The 20,724-nt window shown below is 40.5% G+C and overlaps 1 protein-coding gene across 1 annotated transcript; it reads left to right on the top strand.

The window, feature by feature from the left end:
- Positions 1–4,513: 4,513 nt before the first annotated feature.
- On the top strand, positions 4,514–5,335 carry LOC141649104 (uncharacterized). The gene has a single exon (XM_074457802.1). The coding sequence runs from the start codon at positions 4,514–4,516 to the stop codon at positions 5,333–5,335; it is 822 nt and encodes a 273-aa protein (XP_074313903.1).
- Positions 5,336–20,724: the final 15,389 nt, after the last annotated feature.

Genomic DNA, 20,724 nt, shown 5'->3' on the forward strand with positions numbered 1-20,724 from the left:
ATGTCTACTTAATGAAGTATAAAAGTGAGTCCTTTGAGAAATTCAAGGAATACCAGAACAAGGTTGAGAACCAACTGGGTAGAAAGGTTAAAGCACTCCGTTCAGATCGGGGTGGCGAATATCTTTCAAATGAGTTTGATCAACACCTTAAAGACTGTGGAATCGTTTTACAGTTAACTCCACTTGGAACACTTCAATTAAATGGTGTGTCCGAACGGAGAAATCGAACCTTACTTGATATGGTTCGATCCATGATGAGTCACACGGTAGTACCTGATTCATTATGGGGTTTTGCTCTTTTGTCAGCTACTCTTATACTTAACCGAAGTCCGACTAAAGCTGTCGACAAGACTCCATATGAAATGTGGAAGGGAACGGTCCCTAACTTGTCCTTTATTCGGGTTTGGGGCTACGAGGCTTATGTCAAGTAGAGACACGAGGATAAGCTTGGCCCGCGAGCGGTCAAGACATACTTTATTGGTTATCCAAAAGGAACGTTTGGTCATTACTTCTATTCGCCTACTGAACATCGAGTTTTTGTTGCGGCTAGTGCGACGTTCTTAGAGAAAGAATTTCTCGAGAACAAGAAAAGTAATAGAACCTTCGAGCTGTCGGAGATTCCAGAACCAACAACCGAGGAACGGATGGAGGAAGTTGTTCCTCCAACTGATGATACGGTTAATATTCCCGAGGAACCTAGAAGGTCGGGTAGAGTCTCTAATCCTCCGGACAGATACATTGGTATGGTCGAGGAGAGTGACGTTTTACTCCTAGAGAGTAATGAACCCGCTACCTATAAAGGTGCCATGATCTGTTCCGACTCAAAGCTATGGCTCGAAGCCATGCAATCCGAGATGGACTCCATGTATGAGAATGACGTATGAGATCTAGTTGATTTACCTAATAAGGTAAAACCTCTACAGTGCAAATGGCTTTACAAAATAAAGCGTTCTGTAGACGGGCAACCAAATACCTATAAAGCACGACTAGTGGCAAAAGGTTTCACTCAAGTGCACGGTTTGAATTATAATGAAATTTTTGCACCCGTAGTTATGCTGCGTTCCATTCGGATTATCTTAGCGATTGCCGCTTTTCATGACTATGAAATTTGGCAAATGGATGTGAAAACCGCCTTCTTAAACGGTTATTTGGAGGAGGAGTTGTACATGGTGCAAGCCGAAGGTTTCATAGATCCTGAGAATCCTAAGAAAGTGTGCAAGCTTAAGCGTTCCATTTATGGACTTAAGCAAGCTTCTCGGAGTTGGAATCATCGTTTCGACCAGGTGATAAAAGAGTATGATTTCACTCGATCGGTCGAGGAACCATGCTTATATATCAAGTCGAGTGGGAGCAAGATTGTTTTCTTGATATTGTATGTCGATGACATACTCTTGATTGGGAATGACATTCCTCTCTTATCTTTAGTTAAAGGATGGTTGAAGAACCATTTCCTGATGAAAGATCTGGGTAAGGCACAACGCATATTGGGAATCCGTATCTACCGAGATAGATCACGATAGACGTTATCACTTAGTCAGGAGTCTTATTTGGATAAGATTCTTGAAAGGTTCAGCATGACCAACTCCAAGAAGGGGAACCTTCCAATGACGTCTGGGATGCAGTTGAGCAAGTCTCGTCACCCACGACGCTTTGAAGGGATTGAGCGCATGAGTCGTGTTCCTTATGCATCTGCAATAGGATCAATCATATATGCCATGATATGCACACGTCCAGACGTGGCATATGCATTGAGTATGACGAGTCGGTACCAAAAGAATCCAGGTGAAACACACTGGATAGCTGTTAAAAACATCCTCAAGTACCTACGGAGGACTAAGGATAGGGTATTGACTTATGGAGGAGATACTAAGCTATGCGCAATCGATTCTGTGCAGATGCTAGCTTCCAAACGGATCGAGATGATTCAAAATCTCAGTCCGGGTTCGTCTTCACTCTTAATGGTGCTGCGGTCAGCTGGAAGAGTTCCAAACAGGATGTTGTAGCAGATTCTACTACTGAATCCGAGTACTATGCCGCTTCGGAAGCAGCAAAGGAAGCTATATGGATGCGTCAATTCTTACAAGGACTTACGATAGTTCCTAGTTCGAATGACCCGATCACCATCTATTGTGACAATAGAGGTGCCATCTTCCAGGCTAAGGAGCCTAAGTCTAGTAACAAATCTAGACATGTACATCGAAAAGCTCACCTGATCCGTGATTACGTGGAGCAAGAAGAGATAGTGATTGACAAGATAGCTTCGGATGATAACATCGCGGACCCTCTCACTAAACCGTTGAATTTTGATAAGCATGAAGGGCGCGTTATTTCCATGGGAATTAAACGTGTTCCTGAGTTGTAGTAGTTGATTATGGATTTGATACATTATCTTTTTCATATACTATTTATAACTTCATCGTTTTTATAATATTTTGTTTTTCATGTGGATTGTACCGACAACATTGAACGCCACAAAGTGAGCTGAATTACATTATATTTGTTTTGGTCCGTAATCGCCTTAATGAGAGTGATAACTCGGCTATTATATTGTGCGATCGATTGATGGTGGGTTCAACGAGCCATAAGTCAAACGGTTGACTGATCGATCACAGATGCGAGATTATAACGATACCTCGTAGGACAAATTTTTGGTGACAACGTAATGGAGTCCTAAATGTTTAAAAACATTCGGTGCCAGGTCGTGGATTGGACGTCCATTGTGTTCCTAGAGTCGATTCTTTTGACTATCGACTGTCTCTTGAGATTAAGGCAGTTTTTGGGTGATTTTGGTTTCTTTCTCATGGTCTGCCGAATCGGAGACTAAGTAGATTTTTTTCGGGTCATTTCATACTTGTGCTTACATCTGCAGGATTCGAGTTGAAGAAAATATCCAACCCTTATCAGGTTTAGTTATTTCTCAGGGCCACTCGAGGAGTTGTAACTGAAATGCATGGCCATGCTCGAATGATGATTCGTTTATCAGTTTAGTTACTCTCTAGTCGGGGAAACCACTCTTGATATTGATCACTTGTAAAATACGACCTTTGTGAATACGGAATTTGCAAATTGTTTTACATTGAGTGGGAGAAATTTTAGGATATGAGAATCGGTTATCGCACATACACTTGTGTGGACAAGTGGGAGTTTGTTGGAGCTTGTGTCCTCCACAAATTGGTGTGATAACATTTATAAATCTCTTATAGGTTCACAAGGGTATATTTCGTATTTTATCAGTTGATTAACGATTACCTAATAACGGTTGGCTTGCTAGAAAGTTTGACGTTATTATCATACTGATGGCGGTGATCAACTGGTCCCTAAAAGTCACACCTAAAGGATGTGTTTGAGAGATGTGGTTATGGAAATGTAATCACATTGATGCCTTATATGACTAAACAGTTAGTCAACGTGTTGATGAGACGATTATTTAATGCCGATTAAATAATATTAGCTGAGACGAATTAACTGTCAATTCGTAAATTGAATATAATATGTTATATTTAATTAATGTATATAATGTTAGCTTGAACGAATTAAGTTGTTAATCCGTAGTTAAATGTAACCAGTTATATTTAATTAGCTAATTTTAAATATGCGATATTTATAGTTAAAGTATATTTTATTCGAGATTGTTATAATAAATGTTGTCAGGCCGGATTTAATAAATCGACTACAATCGGTTATGTATGGACTTATTAAAACGGGACAACATATATGATAATTAATAAAATGTACACATAATATACATTTTGATAACTACCCAAAAATAAGAAGATATTTTCTCCTTATTTTTGTTTGGTAGTTTGACCGAAAAAAAGAAGAGAAACAATCTCCCCTTATACTCCTCTTTCACGGTTTTAAGAGGAGGAGAGGTTAGATTATTTTCTCATTCTTTTAACCTAATTTTTGCCTCTCATAAAAAATACACTCAAAACCCTAAAAATTAATCAGTTAATTGGGGATCGATTCTAGCAAGGAAAAAGGCATATCTCATATCATCTTGGGTGCAACTGATAGGCGAATATCATTGCGATATTGTTCTTAGGCCGATTTTGCTAGGACCGAAGGTTGATTTCTTAATCTCCCTATTTTGTTTATGCTTTTTCATTTATGGCTAGTATTCATAACAATAATTTCGTTATAATCCTTATAATGTTAATGGAAGTATACCGATATTTCCTACACTCTACCCCTAGGTAATTTCATACGTTCTGACAATCTCTCTGACGCAGGTGTAGGAGAACGCCAACAGAGCAGGTTGAGATCCGCGGGCTCAACAGTCGTAGCGCCAGACCTGAATAGGTCGGAATATGTGTGGGTAAGCAGCTCAGATCCAGGAACGCCGCAGATACGCGCACCAATAGCAACCGGACAGCAGGGTCCCGCAGGAGCTATGGATCTGCAAAAACAGGCTCACCAGCCACTTACGGGAAGGGAATTTTATATAGAGCAGCAGTACCAGGAGCTACGAAGCCTCCTCTGGAGAGCCCCACGAATGCCGCCACCCATGTAGATGGCAACACCAGACAGCTATGCTGACTCGCCCTTTACTGACGTTATAGCTGCTGTGGCTTTGCCGAAAGGGTTCAACGTCCTAACAATGACTCTTTTTGATGGGACCACGGATCCCTGCGATCACATTAGTCAGTATAAACAGAAGATGATGGTGACTACGGCAACATGGGTCTCCAAGGAGGCGTGTATGTGTAAAGGATTCGGGTCAACCTTGTCAGGAGCAGCGTTACAATGGTTTGTTAGCCTACCCAACAAATCCATATCCTCATTTGTCGACCTGGTCAACGCATTCAACCAGCAATTTGCCAGCAGCCGAAGGACCCCGAAGCAGCCAAGTGATCTTTACAGAATCGTCCAAGAAATTGGGGAGTCAATTAAGGATTATGTTACGAGAGTCAACACGGAAAAGGTGGCCATACGGGGTTGTAACACGTCTACAACAATTAATGCCTTCAGGCAAGGCTTGGATAAAGATTTGGATCTATATAAAGAGTTAACGATGCATCCCTGTGAGAGATTTGAGGAAGTTCAGCAGCGTGCAACAGCGGCATTGAGGTTGGAAGAAGATATACTATCTAGAAAAGGAACGGTAACTTTCGACAGAACGAGTAGGAAGATTCCAACGGAGAAAAAGGACGAGAGAGCTAGACCGTACAGCAGGCCCAACATCAGCAAAGTGGCAAAAAAATCTCAACAAGTGGAAGACTCGCAATATCCACTCAGGTTAGCCGAGTATGAGTTCAGTACGGGAATGGAAGGTCTGTTAAAAGCATTGAAGGAACTGGGCGACCAGATAAGATGGCCTAAACCTCCTACGTAGGATAGGCCTAATGACGACCGAGACCGCAATAAGAGGTGTGAGTTTCACCAGGACATAGGACACCGAACCGAAGATTGTTTCAGGCTGCGGAAAGAGGTAAAATTCCAGGTACGGGAGGGGAATTTGAATCACCTGTTACCACGTGGGGGCAAGCAGGACAGGAGGGAGACAGCAAATCAGGTCCTCCCCTCTGCACCACCTGCTTGCACCAAGATCATTAACGTGATAACTGTGGACGCGGGCCCACGGGGGCGCTTGGGAACAAGCGTTTGCATTTGTGGAGTCGCCACCAATTTATTGTCGAAAATTGGAAACTGTTCGAATACCTCGTGCCATGTCAAGACACAAAGTAGTGACATGAACACCAAGAACTCGTTACCCTAAGCATTCTATGTCTAGAATGACTCTCGTGGATGCTAATGAACACGGATGTTCACAGAGATCTGGAGTAAGGGGTGAGGGTACGTATTAGGAAGCTCTTTTGATCGAACACCTAATCCCGCGCGCCTCGATAGCGGCCTCTACTAATGATTAGGAAAATTGTCTATACTCGATATATTGTCGATTATATGCATGCAATGCAACATCCAACGTTTTAATCCTAACATGCGAAAATTAATACTAAGTCGGTTATCACGTAATTTAACATGCAATTGAGTCGAAGTAGGAATTAAGATCGATTACATGTGAGAGCATACAAGCAATACGATAAAAGAAATACAATAAAAATAAAATAAAGAAAATTACAATAATTACATTGGATTAATTGATTTATGTCGAAAATACATTTAAAACGGATGATTTTAGAAAAGAAAGAATAAATAAATAAACAAACAGAAATTAGGTGATAATACGATTAATAGTAAATTAAATACGTAAACTAATAAACTAGGTCAAAGCAAAACGGGAGTTCAGAGAGAGAAATCAACCAGGAATAGGCGCAGCAGAGCTGCGTCCCTTGGAAGAGGCGCAGCAGTTGTTGCGTCCGTTCCTTGGCTCAGTTTTGGTTGTGAAGCCGGAATTGCAAATCGTTAATGTTCGTTGGTGATCTTAATGCTCGATTAATAATATTTGACTCGGATGGAAGTGCTTTACAGATTATTTACATATGATTGAGGTCATAAAAACGCTAAAACATGGATGAAATTAATTAGGATAGATTATTTACAAGATTAATAAGGTTATTAATAAATAAATTAGGTTAAACAAGCTAATGAAATTAGATAGGTTATTAAAGACGAATTAATGATGGATATGATAAATAACAGGTGGGAATATATCAAAGATCGAATTCCAGAGACTCAATATTAATGAATCGAACCTCCAAAACCCGGATTGACTTTAATGCCGAAAACCACAAATATGGATTATAAGGGATTTAAGTTGGGATTTAAAGACGAATTAATTAACAATGAATTGTTTACATGTTAGAATTATTATGCTTAAAATCGTTATATCAAAGAATCGGAGAACAAACGAAAGAAAATAAAAGAAGTGAATTGACAAAACACGAAGGAAGAAGAAAGGAAGCATGAACTGCGGCAGCCTCACGAAGAGGCGCATCAGGTACTGCGTCCCTTCGAAGAGGCGCAGCAGTTGCTGCGTCCTTTCTCGACGTCTGTTTTCTGATAATTCGTAAAAATGGGTTTAAAACAATGGTTTTATAAATCAGTTTTAAGAATACTTTCGACATAAACCTTACATTATGATTACAATAATAAAGAACAATAAACAAAAGAAGGATTTTACACCCTCAGACTTACATGTTTGACGGAACGAGATGAACTAAGTCAACGTTTAGTGATGCTCGACTTGAATGTACGACAAAAGTGCCCTCTAGGAGGAAAACGAATAAGATTGATTAATGTTGATTGATGTGGAGTTGGTCAAATTGGTCGGTCATGCAAAACGAGGCTGGTACTCAGAAAGATCTGAGCTTACGTGGTCGAAAGTTCAAGCACGTAGGCGCCAAAAAGTAAGAACGTGGTCTTAGAATGCAAAGGGAGAAGAGAAGGGCGGACAATCGCGTGAGAAATATGTGAGACCGAAGGTCTCTATTTATACTAATCACACGGAGGAAATATGGTAAGACTAGGATACGGAAGGAAAGATCCGGAAACAACCGACTTAGGTTAAACACGGAAACTTGGACAAAAAGAAAACCTTGAGGAAAAGGCGCAGCAGATGCTGCGTTCCTTGGAAGAGGCGCAACACTTGCTGCGTCCTTTCCTCAGCGGGTTCCTCTTGCGCAAGAAAGCGCGTTTGACAGCCTGTCGTATTTTAGGCATAACTTTCTCTACAAGACTCGGAATAAGGTGATTTCGGTGGCGTTGGAAAGCTAAGAAAGAGATCTAGAAGTTTCTGTGAAATAGGCCTGACACAAAAAAGTTGTTATCACCTCGCAAAACGGGCCTAAATGTTGGGTTGTCATTTTAACTAAATGGAATGCACATTTTGTAATGTAAACTTTTAGTTTAGCCTAGTGAAGTGACATGAGACTCAAAATGAGATATAATCTCAACATTTTATGACATCCTAACCTTAGGTAGACAAGCACATTGCTTTGACTCGGGATTTGACGGTTTTAGGAAATGAAGACGGTTTTTGACCCGGACTCCAAATAAACTCTAATTACTGCCAAAACGATCATAATGACACCTAGATGACAACCATGAGGTAGACACAAGTATTTGAGCTATCACTTGACGATAAAATTATGAACTGTCATAAATCGTTTCGTGTACCAAACATGCGGCCCAATCATCACCGGGTGGTTTGCGGGAGGTGCAGAAATGAGGTATCTACAGAGCCTCCACTTTGACTGAGGCTTGGACAAGGCGAAAGTCAAAGTATAGCCATCAGGTCAATCGAAGATTACAACCTGAAGACTATGGCGATGCGAGGCGGTTCAAGGGGTCTGAACCAAGGACCTGTCGTCGGGAACATTTTAGAGTCTGTCTACTTCCGTGGAGGGTCGTTTAAAGTCCATTAGACTACGTAAGAAAGCTCGCCACCGATAATAAGAGACCATACCTGAGACTTCTTTCTCGAGATGCTTCCGGAGTTGCGTAGGAGCTAAGGGTATGCGTAGGAGCTAAGGGTGAGACCTAAAAGATATATAAGGATTGTGCTAGGGTGTGGGACCCTAAAGGAAAACATCGACGGGAAGGAGGCCAAATATAAGTTCAACCTAAGGGGTAACCAAAGTTTGGGTGTAGGAACTCTAAGGGAGTGTGATCCTAAAAGATGGAAATGCCAGAAGTGTTTGAACTCTAGGGAGTTTGGGAACCTAAAGAGCTAGGTGTATGAACCTGGGTATACGAACCTAAAAGGACGGCTGGTATGGGAACTTAAAGGCTTGTGAACCTAAGAGGAAGTCATTTTGGGATCTAAGAATCTAGGGGGAAGAATCCTAACTTTGGCTTTACGAACCTAAGGAGGAGGCGTTGGCTTGGGAACTTCTGGAGAACGACACCTTTGCCGAACTCTGTGAGGAAACAAAAATGTTGAGGGTAGTAGGACGTTGGTAGAAACCGCTGGGAAATCTGCTTGGGTCGTCTTCAAACAAACTTCGATAAGTCTTGGGGTTGACGTTGATCTCCATGTCTCGAGAGGGAATGTCTATCCGTGAACCCTCGCTGGGGGAACATAATCGGGAACTGATCTCCATGTCTCGAGAGGGAATGTCTATCCGTGTACTCTCGCTGGGGGAACATAATCGGGAACTGATCTCCATATCTCGAGAGGGAATGTCTATCCGTGTACTCTCGCTGGGGGAACATAATAAAGGCGTGTCGAAACACCTGTCACAGAAGAACCGCTCGTTGTGGCAAGCGAGGTCTTGATAAAGTACTGCTACTGATACTTACCTGCATGGTTAGTAGCCGCACAAGAATGCAATCTAATATATGCACGTAAGAGATTATCACATGGACCTCGAATGAGGAAACACATAGGTTTTGCAAAAGTCGTTTCTTTTTAAAAGTCGTTTAAAACTTGTTCAAAGAAATTTGTCGTTTGTAATGCGTTATGCATATTCAATGGGCTTTAGACATAGGACTTGACATGACACAGATCTACTAGGACGCGACGCAAAATGTAGACTAAGGTTTGACTGACGCGACACTAACTTAGATTTGACGCGACACAGGGATGACTTTGACAAACTTTATTTAAGTATGCGCAACCCCCAGCCAAGTGTGGGTGAGAATGTGTATCAGTTCCAAAGGTATAAGAATTGCAGGAATGATGGGGACATATAAAGGCAAGGCAAGAGCCTGGATCATCTGTCTACTAGGACTTCTTTCACCACCGTTTGCTGTAAAAGAGACCCCTCTTGAGGCACGATGACTTGGAGAATTGATCTAAGATCTTTGTCATTGTCCGGACCGAGTACTAGCTAGACTAAGAGGAATAAAGGAAGGGTGGCATCTTGGAAGAGAAGCCCCCAGGATGAGAAGATGACTTTGGACTTTGGTAAAAAAGAGGTTGGGCGACAATAAGGAGCCCCCAGTATAGAGGTGTTGGTTATGGAAGGGATGTTAATTGAGGCTGGAAGGTTGAAATAGAGGTTGAAAAGTTGATGGTTGAGGTGGTTGATAATTGAGATTGAAGGTTGGAAGTGGGGATGGTTGTGTCCTTGAGGACTGCCTACGTATTCCCGTAAAGTGAAATCAAACCAAATCATAGTTCTGAGGTTCGGTTAATTTTGTTTGGGTGTTGTGGTTGTATCCTTCTTATATAAGAAAGGACTGCCTACGTATCCACCTGAAAAGGTGAAATCAAACCATGCTCGTAGTTTAAGTATATGCCTAAGCTATGTTGTTAGGACCTTAAAGTGCAGGGGTCACAAGGGTAATATTCCTTTGGTGACTCAAAGAATCGATTTGAGATAACTCCCTCTGATCATAGACCAAAGAGATATAACTAATTTCGTAAAAGTTTCCTTGTCGTGTGAGCACACTTAAAAGTGGACCCTAAGGATGATATGGGTTCGTCCCGTTCTGGGTAGAAAAGTATCTGAAGACTCCGTGTCTGGGTCAAGGTGAAACTGGATTGGATATTTGGAATGTGGAGCTTGGACATAAGAGGCTTTGATGAACAAATCAATGGAGCTTGATTTTGTGGAGTTAAGGCTTTATGGGGCTATGGCTTGTAATGTGACTTGGAAATGGAGTCTCTTGGCTTGATGTAGCCTGAGCACATAAAGGTAGGTTAAAATGATGTGGGTTCAAGTTTCCATGTCTTGGCCCTAAAGGATGGGTATATTTGACAAGCTTGAGAGGATTCTCAAAATTCCTAACTATCTCCCTGGTAACGGTCTCGAGAAGGACTTAGGGTGTGTGATGTGTGAAAGGCTAAGTGGGGGTGCTAGCAGACCATCAACATTTTCTACTTCAGGTTCGGATGTTGACTTGGCATTTGATATTTGAATTCTCTTTTGACGCTTGATTTCAGCCTTGTTCTTGATTCAGACTCAGATCTTGGTCTGGAATATATCTCGGATTTTTGCTCAGATTCTTGACTCAGGTTTTTTGAGGATGACTTTGACTTTGGATATTGACATGGCTGGATTGAGCCTTCTTCTTTTGACTCTTTTGTCTTGGATTATGGGCATAACTGCGGCCTTGGATATTGATCTCTTGATTGAGCCTTTGTCTTTGATCATGGCTCGTATCGTCTTGGATTTGTTTGCTACCATGTATTTGGGTCAGACTAGCACCTTTGGTGTAAAATGGGTAGTTTTTTTTAGTAACATGGGTTGTTTATTGTGGGGAATGGGCTTGCCTTCCGTCATGGATTTCTAACAAGGGAGATGGTCTGGATTCGTCCTAGAATCTCTTGAGATAGGCTCGTGCTAAACTAGGGTTATATTGTGGTCTCTATTGCCAGACATGGAATAGGTAAGGAAAATGAACACGGAGTTTCAGGTCCTCTACAACATAGAACGAAACATTATTTAAATGCACTTACATTGACTGACATGTGTTGTTAATTGCTCATTTTTTTTAAAATGTCTCAAATCAATTCTTGTTGTCACAGGAAAAGAGGAAAGGAAGAGATATGATAGAATATGTGGATGGAAAAGGGTACTTTTATTGAAATGAATAATGAATGTATTTAACATAGACTCGAGGAGACACGTGACTCATGGGACAGCCCCCAGGTTGTCACTAGAAATAGAAATGGACACAAAGAAAGATACTAGAAAAATTATGGTATAGAAAGCCTAAGACTCGGACTCGGAATCGGACTTTGACGCGATCTTAGATCCAGACTCATAATCATCGGCCTACGCTTGGACATTTTCTTTTCCAGTAACTAGCTTTGGCATCCGGCTTTGAGCATTCACCCATTTGAACACCTCGTCCTCATCATTGGGAATACTAGAAGGGTAAAGGCCCAAGAGACCTTCCTGTCTTTGAAGAGTAAGACACCCATGAGGGTCATTCTTTTCCCTTAACGGATCGAGGGTCGATAAAGATTTCTTGCCGCGATCGAGCATATAGTGGATGGTATATCTGAGTTTGGAGCATTCTTCAGTGTCGTGTCTATTACCCCTATGAAATAAGCAATATTGAGAACCGTCCCAGAAGCGACCTCTCCTCTCGTACTTAGGGTCTGGGGTTGGACCGATCGGTTGGATCAGTCCTTTGGTAAAGAGTCTTTTAAAGGCTACCGTATAAGGCATGCCTAAATTGGAGTATGACCTTGAATGCCGAGTTCCTCTCTCTGGTGAAGGTTCTATAACCCTTTACGTCAGTAATGTAGATTGCTTGATTGTTGGGCGTAAATGTGGACGGTGAACCTTTTTGAATGACTTCATTGATACGAACAATCTCTGCCGATAAGTTTTCGACAGTTTTGATGCCACCTTTCAAATGAGAGGTGTAAACTGGGTGTAGACAGTCAATAACGTCCTTAACCGATGTTGCCTCATTCGACTGGTCGGATATTTGTGAATCTATTTTTCTTCTTTTCACCAAATGATTGGTGGATCGTTCATCTTTTTGATCATCTGTGATATTGAACTCCCTATAAGATCGCTTAACTTCTGTACCCAAACATTTCAGGAGTGAGACAGAAATCCTACCATCCTCAATCCCATCTTGTATGACATGCTTGAGCTTATAACAATCTTCGGTACCATGCCCCCTACCCCTATGGTATTGACAATATGAATTGGCATCCCACAATTTAGATTTCTTTTTTGGATCTGGTGTAGGTCCTATTGGTTGAAGAAGACCTAGAGAGGATAAATTGTTCAAGGCTAGGGTATAAGGTATTCCTAGATTTGTGAATGACCTGGGAGAGTTGTTTAATTTATTTGACAAAGGCTCCATGAGGTTGCCTTTGATTTCGACTCCTGGATGAGAAGAACTAGGAATAGATCGCTCACTTTTTGCTTTCTCCTCGAGACTATGAGATTGAGGGTTTATTTGGACACTCTTCATCTTGAAAGATTGGGTCTCAAGCTTCTTATCCATTTCAGCAAATTGATTCCCCATGTTGGAAAGCCGAGAGTTTAGAGTATCAATGGCTCCCTCTATCTTGGAAAGCATGAGCATTCCACTTTGGACATCATCCTCCTTCAGCGCTTTGATTTCTTTGCCATCACGAGGATCGAGGAGATGAGAAAAGTCTAGGAATTATTCTTCATCGTGTTTAGTGCTGTTAGACCCAAGAGGGTCGGTCCCATCGAATTGCTCCACAAATGGTGGCATTGGAAGCTTGCCATCCTCGATCATATCCTGAATAATATGCTTTAGCTTATAGCACATCTCAGTATCATGTCCCCTACCTTGATGGTACTGACAATATGAATTGCCCTTCCATCCAGGGAATATCTTTTCCGGATATGGGGTTAGACCAATTGGATGAAGTTTTCCTTGGGAAACTAGTCTTTGTAAAGCTACTTCAGATGTGATTCCGAGGTCAAGGAATTCCCTATGTGCTCGTCCTGGCCTTCTGAGTGGAGTTTCCAAGAGGTTAACTCCCTTGTCTTCATTGGCCTTCTCAGATGGGTGAGTTGTGTTGAAGCTATGCCCTGGCCTTGGGGTATGAGAAGATGGTAAGGGTTTCATCATGTCTGTCTTGTCTTCCATATTGGTGACACGAGTTCTCAAGTCTTCGACGGTAGCCTGAATCTTAATGATTGCAGCACTTAGTTCTTCGACTTCGACAGATAAACGTTCTTGAACACTTCCATTGGAAATTGCAGAATTCCTACCGAGAAGAAAATGATGCGCATTACAACTTGATTTGACATGGGATCACGCATACTAAGGCAACAAACAAAGGATACATGACGAGACGAGATGACTAGACTCTTGACTTGCGAATCCAGGAAATGTCGTGAGTGACTTCTCGTGTTTGGATTCACAGTGTTTGACCTTGACCTTTAGACTCGAGTGTTGACTTTGACAGAGTGACACTTATGTGGTTGACTTTATTGACGGGATTGGCGACACGTGTTAATTCTAATTCGTGTGTTTAAGACAGACTTGACTCGAGGTTCGGGTATGTGTGTCCCAAACGTGTACTAGAAGAATTCAAGAAACGGACATGGGAATGACTCGATGTGTTAGCCTCGAGTGTGTGAGACTAGGTGTGGAAATGTTTACCTCCTAATTGAATTGGGGTAGGGGGTCCAAAATGACGGCGTGACGCCTTAGGACTTGACTTGAATTTTGAAAAGACCCAAAATGTAAAGTAAGACGAGTTCATGACTCGACAAAGTTCCGACTAGGACATAGCCGGTTTGAATTTTGACTCTAACTTAGCCCAATTGAATTTACACATTTACATTTACATTGTTTGAAAAATATTTTTGTTTTTTTTTCTTTTCTTTTCTTTTGGACTTTTTTTTCGTTTTTTTTGGACTTTTTTGTTTTTTTCTTTCGTTTCTTTTTTTTTGTTTTGTATTTAGTTTTGAAATGGGTTTAAGGCCCCAAGTTTGACTTGACATTTGGACAGAGTTTCGACTGATTTTGCGCTAATATTGGCCTATTTCAAAAATTTTACATTTTGAAAGAGGTTTTGATTTTCACAAAATTCGTCATGGTTTTATTTAGAAATGGTGATCACATATGGTACAAGCATTATACAAGCATTATAACGGGGTTCTGAGTGCATTTAAAAGGGTTTTCGTTTTAAAGGTGGGTTGCCATACCGAACAATCAAACCCGAGGTCTGTGGAGAGGCTCGTACCGAACAAGAGTAAGGCCGATTCCTAGTCCATTTCCTCAAGTAGTGAAAGCCCTTGATACAAACAAGAGTAAGTACCATGGTATGGATGACGTCAATCGCTATCCATCCTTAGGCCCAAATAAGAATTAGGACCGTTTAGACGGGACGATTGGTCGAATGGGTTGGGTTGGGCCTAGGAAGGCCGAATGAAACGATCTAGGAAGACCGAGTTATGAAAACCGACAATTGTCTTGTACAAACTATTCCCTAACCTTGTTCAAGTTTCACCCTTTTCGCTACACGTAAGTGTATTAGTCCCCAGCGGAGTCGCCAAACTGTGGACGCGGGCCCACGGGGGCGCTTGGGAACAAGCGTTTACATTTGTGGAGTCGCCACCAATTTATTGTGGAAAATTGGAAACCGTTCGAATACCTCGTGCCATGTCAAGACACAAAGTAGTGACATGAACACCAAGAACTCGTTACCCTTAGCATTCTATGTCTAGAATGACTCTCGTGGATGCCAATGAACACGGATGTTCACAGAGATCTGGAGTAAGGGGTGAGGGTACGTATTAGGAAGCTCTTTTGATCGAACACCTAATCCCGCCCGCCTCGATAGCGGCCTCTACTAATGATTAGGGAAATTGTCTATACTCGATATATTGTCGATTATATGCATGCAATGCAACATCCAACGTTTTAATCCTAACATGCGAAAATTAATACTAAGTCGGTTATCACGTAATTTAACATGCAATTGAGTCGAAGTAGGAATTAAGATTGATTACATGTGAGAGCATACAAGCAATAAGATAAAAGAAATACAATAAAAATACAATAAAGAAAATTACAATAATTGCATTGGATTAATTGATTTATGTCGAAAATACATTTAAAACGGATGATTTTAGAAAAGAAAGAATAAATAAATAAACAAACAGAAATTAGGTTATAATACGATTAATAGTAAATTAAATACATAAACTAATAAACTAGGTCAAAGCAAAACGGGAGTTTAGAGACAAAAATCAACCAGTTCCTTGGCTCAGTTATGGCTGTGAAGCCGGAATTGCAAATCGTTAATGTTCGTTGGTGATTTTAATGCTCGATTAATAATATTTGACTCGGATGGAAGTGCTTTACAGATTATTTACATATGATTTAGGTCATAAAAACGCTAAAACATGGATGAAATTAATTAGGATGGATTATTTACAAGATTAATAAGGTTATTAATAAATAAAGAGAAAATTGTTGATTACAGCCTTTTAAAAATCACTTTTTGAAAATTACAGCCTTATATAATTTTTTTTGTAAATTACATCCAAAATATTACTTTTCTTCTAAAATTGCACCAACTTGAGGATTTCGGTGAATTTTGATGATGTTTTGATGTTGTTTGGGGTGATTAATTGGTTTGTGTTAAGGAGATGTAAGAAATCTGGGTAAGTAGGCTCTCAAATAATAAAGGGTATATCGAAAAAACATCATCAAAATTCACCGGAATCCTCAAGTTGGTGCAATTTTAGAAGAAAAGTAATATTTTGGATGTAATTTACAAAAAAAATTATATAAGGCTGTAATTTTCAAAAAGTGATTTTTAAAAAGCTGTAATCAACAATGAGATTAAACAGGTTATTAAAGACGAATTAATGATGGATATGATAAATAACAGGTGGGAATATATCAAAGATCGAATTCCAGAGACTCAATATTAATGAATCGAACCTCCAAAACCCGGATTGACTTTAATGACGAAAACCCGCAAATATGGATTATAAGGGATTTAAGTCGGGATTTAAAGACGAATTAATTAACAATGAATTGTTTACATGTTAGAATTATTATGCTTAAAATCGTTATATCAAAGAATCGGAGAACAAACGAAAGAAAATAAAAGAAGTGAATTGACAAAAGACGAAGGAAGAAGAAAGGAAGCAGGAACTGCGGCAGCCTCACGAAGAGGCGCAGCAGGTAGTGCGTCCCTTCGAAGAGGCGCAGCAGTTGCTGCGTCCTTTCTCGACGTCTGTCTTCTGATAATTCGTAAAAAAGGGTTTAAAACAATGGTTTTATAAATCGGTTTTAAGAATACTATCGACATAAACCTTACATTATGATTACAATAATAAAGAACAATAAACAAAAGAAGGATTTTACACCCTCAGACTTACATGCTTGACGAAACGAGATGAACTAAGTTAACGTTTAGTGATGCTCGACTTGAATGTACGACGAAAGTGCCCTCTAGGAGGAAAATGAATAAGGATGATTAATGTTGATTGATGTGGAGTTGGTCAAATTGGTCGGTCATGCAAAACGAGGCTGGTACTCAGAAAGATCCGAGCTTACGTTGTCGAAAGTTCAAGCACGTAGGCGCCAAAAAGTAAGAACGTGGTCTTAGAATGCAAAGGGAGAAGAGAAGGGCGGACACTCGCGTGAGAAATATGTGAGACCGAAGGTCTCTATTTATACTAATCACACGGAGGAAATATGGTAAGACTAGGATACGGAAGGAAAGATCCGGAAACAACCGACTTAGGTTAAACACGGAAACTTGGATAAAAAGAAAACCTTGAGGAAAAGGCGCAGCAGATGCTGCGTTCCTTGGAAGAGGCGCAGCACTTGCTGCGTGCTTTCCTCAGCGGGTTCCTCCTGCGCAAGAAAGCGCGTTTGACAGCCTGTCATATTTTAGGCATAACTTTCTCTACAGGACTTGGAATAAGGTGATTTCGGTGGCGTTGGAAAGCTAAGAAAGAGATCTAGAACTTTCTGTGAAATAGGCCTGACCCAAAAATGTTGTTATCACCTCACAAAACGGGTCTAAATGTCGGGTTGTCATTTTAACTAAATGAAATGCACATTTTGTAATGTAAACTTTTAGTTTAGCCTAATGAAGTGACATGAGACTCAAAATGAGATATAATCTCAACATTTTATGACATCCTAACCTTAGGTAGACAAGCACATTGCTTTGACTCGGGATTTGACGGTTTTAGGAAATGAAGACGGTTTTTTACTCGGACTCCAAATGAACTCTAACTACTGCCAAAACGACCGTAATGACACCTAGATGACGATCATGAGGTAGACACAAGTATTTGCGTTATCACTTGACGATAAACTTACGAATTGTCATAAATCGTTCCGTGTACCAAACATGCGGCCCAATCATCACCGGGTGGTTTGCGGGAGGTGCAGAAATGAGGTATCTACAATAATAGGTGGATCCGAGTTGTCAGGGTTAACCTACTCTACAGCCAAAAGGCGAGCTACCGAAGGCAAAGGAGGCCACCCAGAAACACCATACATGGTGAGCCAGAGTGATTTGCCCATGGTCACGTTCGACGAAACCGACGCAGGAAACAAGGCAGAGCAGCACCACGACGCCCTCACCATAACACTATCGATTGGGAACTGCACCGTGCAAAAAATATTGGTGGACACCGGAAGCTCCGTAAACCTCATCATGTTCGAGACTCTCAAAGTAATGGGCTTTGACAAGGAAAATTTGATAAAGAAGTCTGTGCCACTAGTGGGATTTAGCGGTGAGACGGCACATTCAGTAGGCGAAATAACCATCCCAACTTATATTGAAGGGGTCAAAAAATTAGTAAGGTACTTGGTCATCGAGGGCCCAGCCACTTACAACGTTATCTTGGGGAGACCGTGGTTACATCAAATGAAAGCAATCCCTTCAACGCACCATCAGTGTCTCAAGTTCCCAACTCCATGGGGTGTGGTCAAAGTAAAAGGAGATTGCGAGGAATCCAGAGGTTGTTATAAGCAAGCCCTAAAAAACACAACCAAGCTTCCCTCATAACAATTACAGGACTGAGGAACCTCGGAGGAATACAAGGAGCCACCCTCAGAAGAATTAGATCAGGTCCACCTGGACAAGGCGCACCAGACAGAGCGGTACTGATTGGAGCACCTGTACTGGAAAGATACGAGATCAATTAATTTAATTTCTTAAGGAGAACATGGACTGTTTTGCCTGGTCCCACAATGATATGGTCGGTATAGACCCCTCCATCATCTCACACAAGTTAAGCGTGAATACAGGCTGCACCCCAATACAGCAGAAGAGAAGGAAATTCGCGGCAGAACGGAATGAAGTTATTAATAAGGAGGTGGATAGCCTCCTGGTGGCAGGAAAAATCAGGGAGGTCAGTTACCCTGAGTGGCTCGCTAATGTAGTGGTGTAGATACCTCATTTCTACACCTCCCGCCAAACACCCGGTGATGATTGGGCCGCATGTTTGGTACGCGGAACGATTTATGATAGTTTGTAAGTTTATCGTCAAGTGATAGCTCAAATACTTGTGTCTACCCCTTGTTGTCATCTACGCACCGATACGGTCGTTTTGACAGTAATTAGAGTTCATTTGGAGTCCGGGTCAAAAACCGCTTCATTTTCTAATAACCGTTTTAAAATGCCGAGTCGGAATGTTCTAGAATGTTCCAGATATTTGTTCCATAAAATAAATTTTTAATTTTTTGGCAAAATATATCCCGAAAATTTTATGATAAAGAATAAGGAAGTTGAGATCTACCGTAATTCCATAAAAGAAACGCGGAAAATCTTTCTTCCGCAAGAGGAAACCTCCGGGGAAAGGACGCAGCAGCTGCTGCGCCTCTTCCCCAGCTCTTTTCTGCATATTTTCAAATCTTTTCGAGATTTATTTCCAAAGTTTTACCTTAACCCTAATTCCTTCGTGTGATTAGTATAAATAAGGACCTTCGTTCCTCATATTTCTCACGCGAACGTCCGCCCTTCTCTTCTCCCTTTGCATTCTAAGACCGTGCTTTAAGCTTATTGACGTCTACGTACTTGATCAAATCGACCACGTAAGCTCGGATCCTTTTGAGTACCAGTCACGTTGCGTGACCGACCAATTTGACCAACTCCACCTCAATCAATCAATCAATTTAATCTAAATCCTCTTACGAGGGCACTTTCTTCATACATCCGAGTCGAGCAATCACTAAAACGTTAACTTAGTTAATCTCGTTTCGTCAAACATGTAAGTCTGAGGGTGTAAATCCCATATTTTAATATTGTATTTTATTTTTGTACTAATTAATGTAAGGTTTACGTCAAAGATATGCTTAAAACCGATTTCTAAAACCCCTTTGTTAAGCTATTTTTACGAATTAGCAGAAGACAGACGTCGAGAAGAAACGCAGCAACTGCTGCGCCTCTTCCTGAGGCTGCCGCAGTTCCTGCTTTTCTTCTTCTTCCTTTGTCCTTTGTTAATTCATCTCTTTTATCCTATCTTTTCGTCTTTTCTTCTTATTTCATCCGTATACCAATTTTAATTCATTATTCCTAATAATTTATCAGTTAAATCCCGACTTAAATCCCTAATAATCAATGTTTGCGGGTTTTCGTCAATCAAATCAAACCCAGATTTTCAGAGATTCGATTTGTTCATATCAAGTCTCTGGAATTTGACATTTGTATATGCTTTCGTTAGTTTATCACGATTGTCTAATTCGTTAAATAATCTTAATCAATTTGTAATCAATTAATCCCAGTTAATTCGTAATTAGTTTTAGTCCATTTTTAATCCGTTTTAATTCGTCTCTACCATTTTTATGACCAAGTTCACATGTAAATAACCTATTAAATCACTTTCACTTGAGTCAAATATCCATGATCAATCGTTAAAATCACCAACAAACATTAACAATTCGCAGTTCCGGCTTCACAGTCAGAGCTCACCTCAGGAACTGACGCAGTGACCATTGCGCCTCTTCCAAGAGATGCAGCATTGCTGCACCTGTTCCGGGTTGAGTTCTATCTCTGAACTTCCGTTCTTGCCTTGACCTAATTCGTTTAGTTTACGTATTAATCGACTATTATTCGCTCTTAATCTGTTTATTTTCTAACCTAGTTTATTTTCTCCTTTCTTTTTCTTAAATTATCCGTTTTAATTATATTTCTGACGTAAATCATTTAACCCATTGTAACTCATTGTAATTTCATTTATTGTAATTATTTTATTTATCTTATTTATTTATCGTTTTGGATGATTTATTTACCTGTTTCTCGCATGTAATTAATCTAAACCCTAATTCGACATTAATGAATTTTAATTATGTGTTAACCGACTTAGTTAATTTTCACATGCTAGGATTAAAACGTTGTTTGTTGCATTGCATGCATATAATCGACAGCATATCAAATATAGACGA

This window comes from Silene latifolia, chromosome 3 (genome assembly GCF_048544455.1).
Source record: "Silene latifolia isolate original U9 population chromosome 3, ASM4854445v1, whole genome shotgun sequence".
Taxonomy (NCBI): Eukaryota; Viridiplantae; Streptophyta; class Magnoliopsida; order Caryophyllales; family Caryophyllaceae; genus Silene; species Silene latifolia.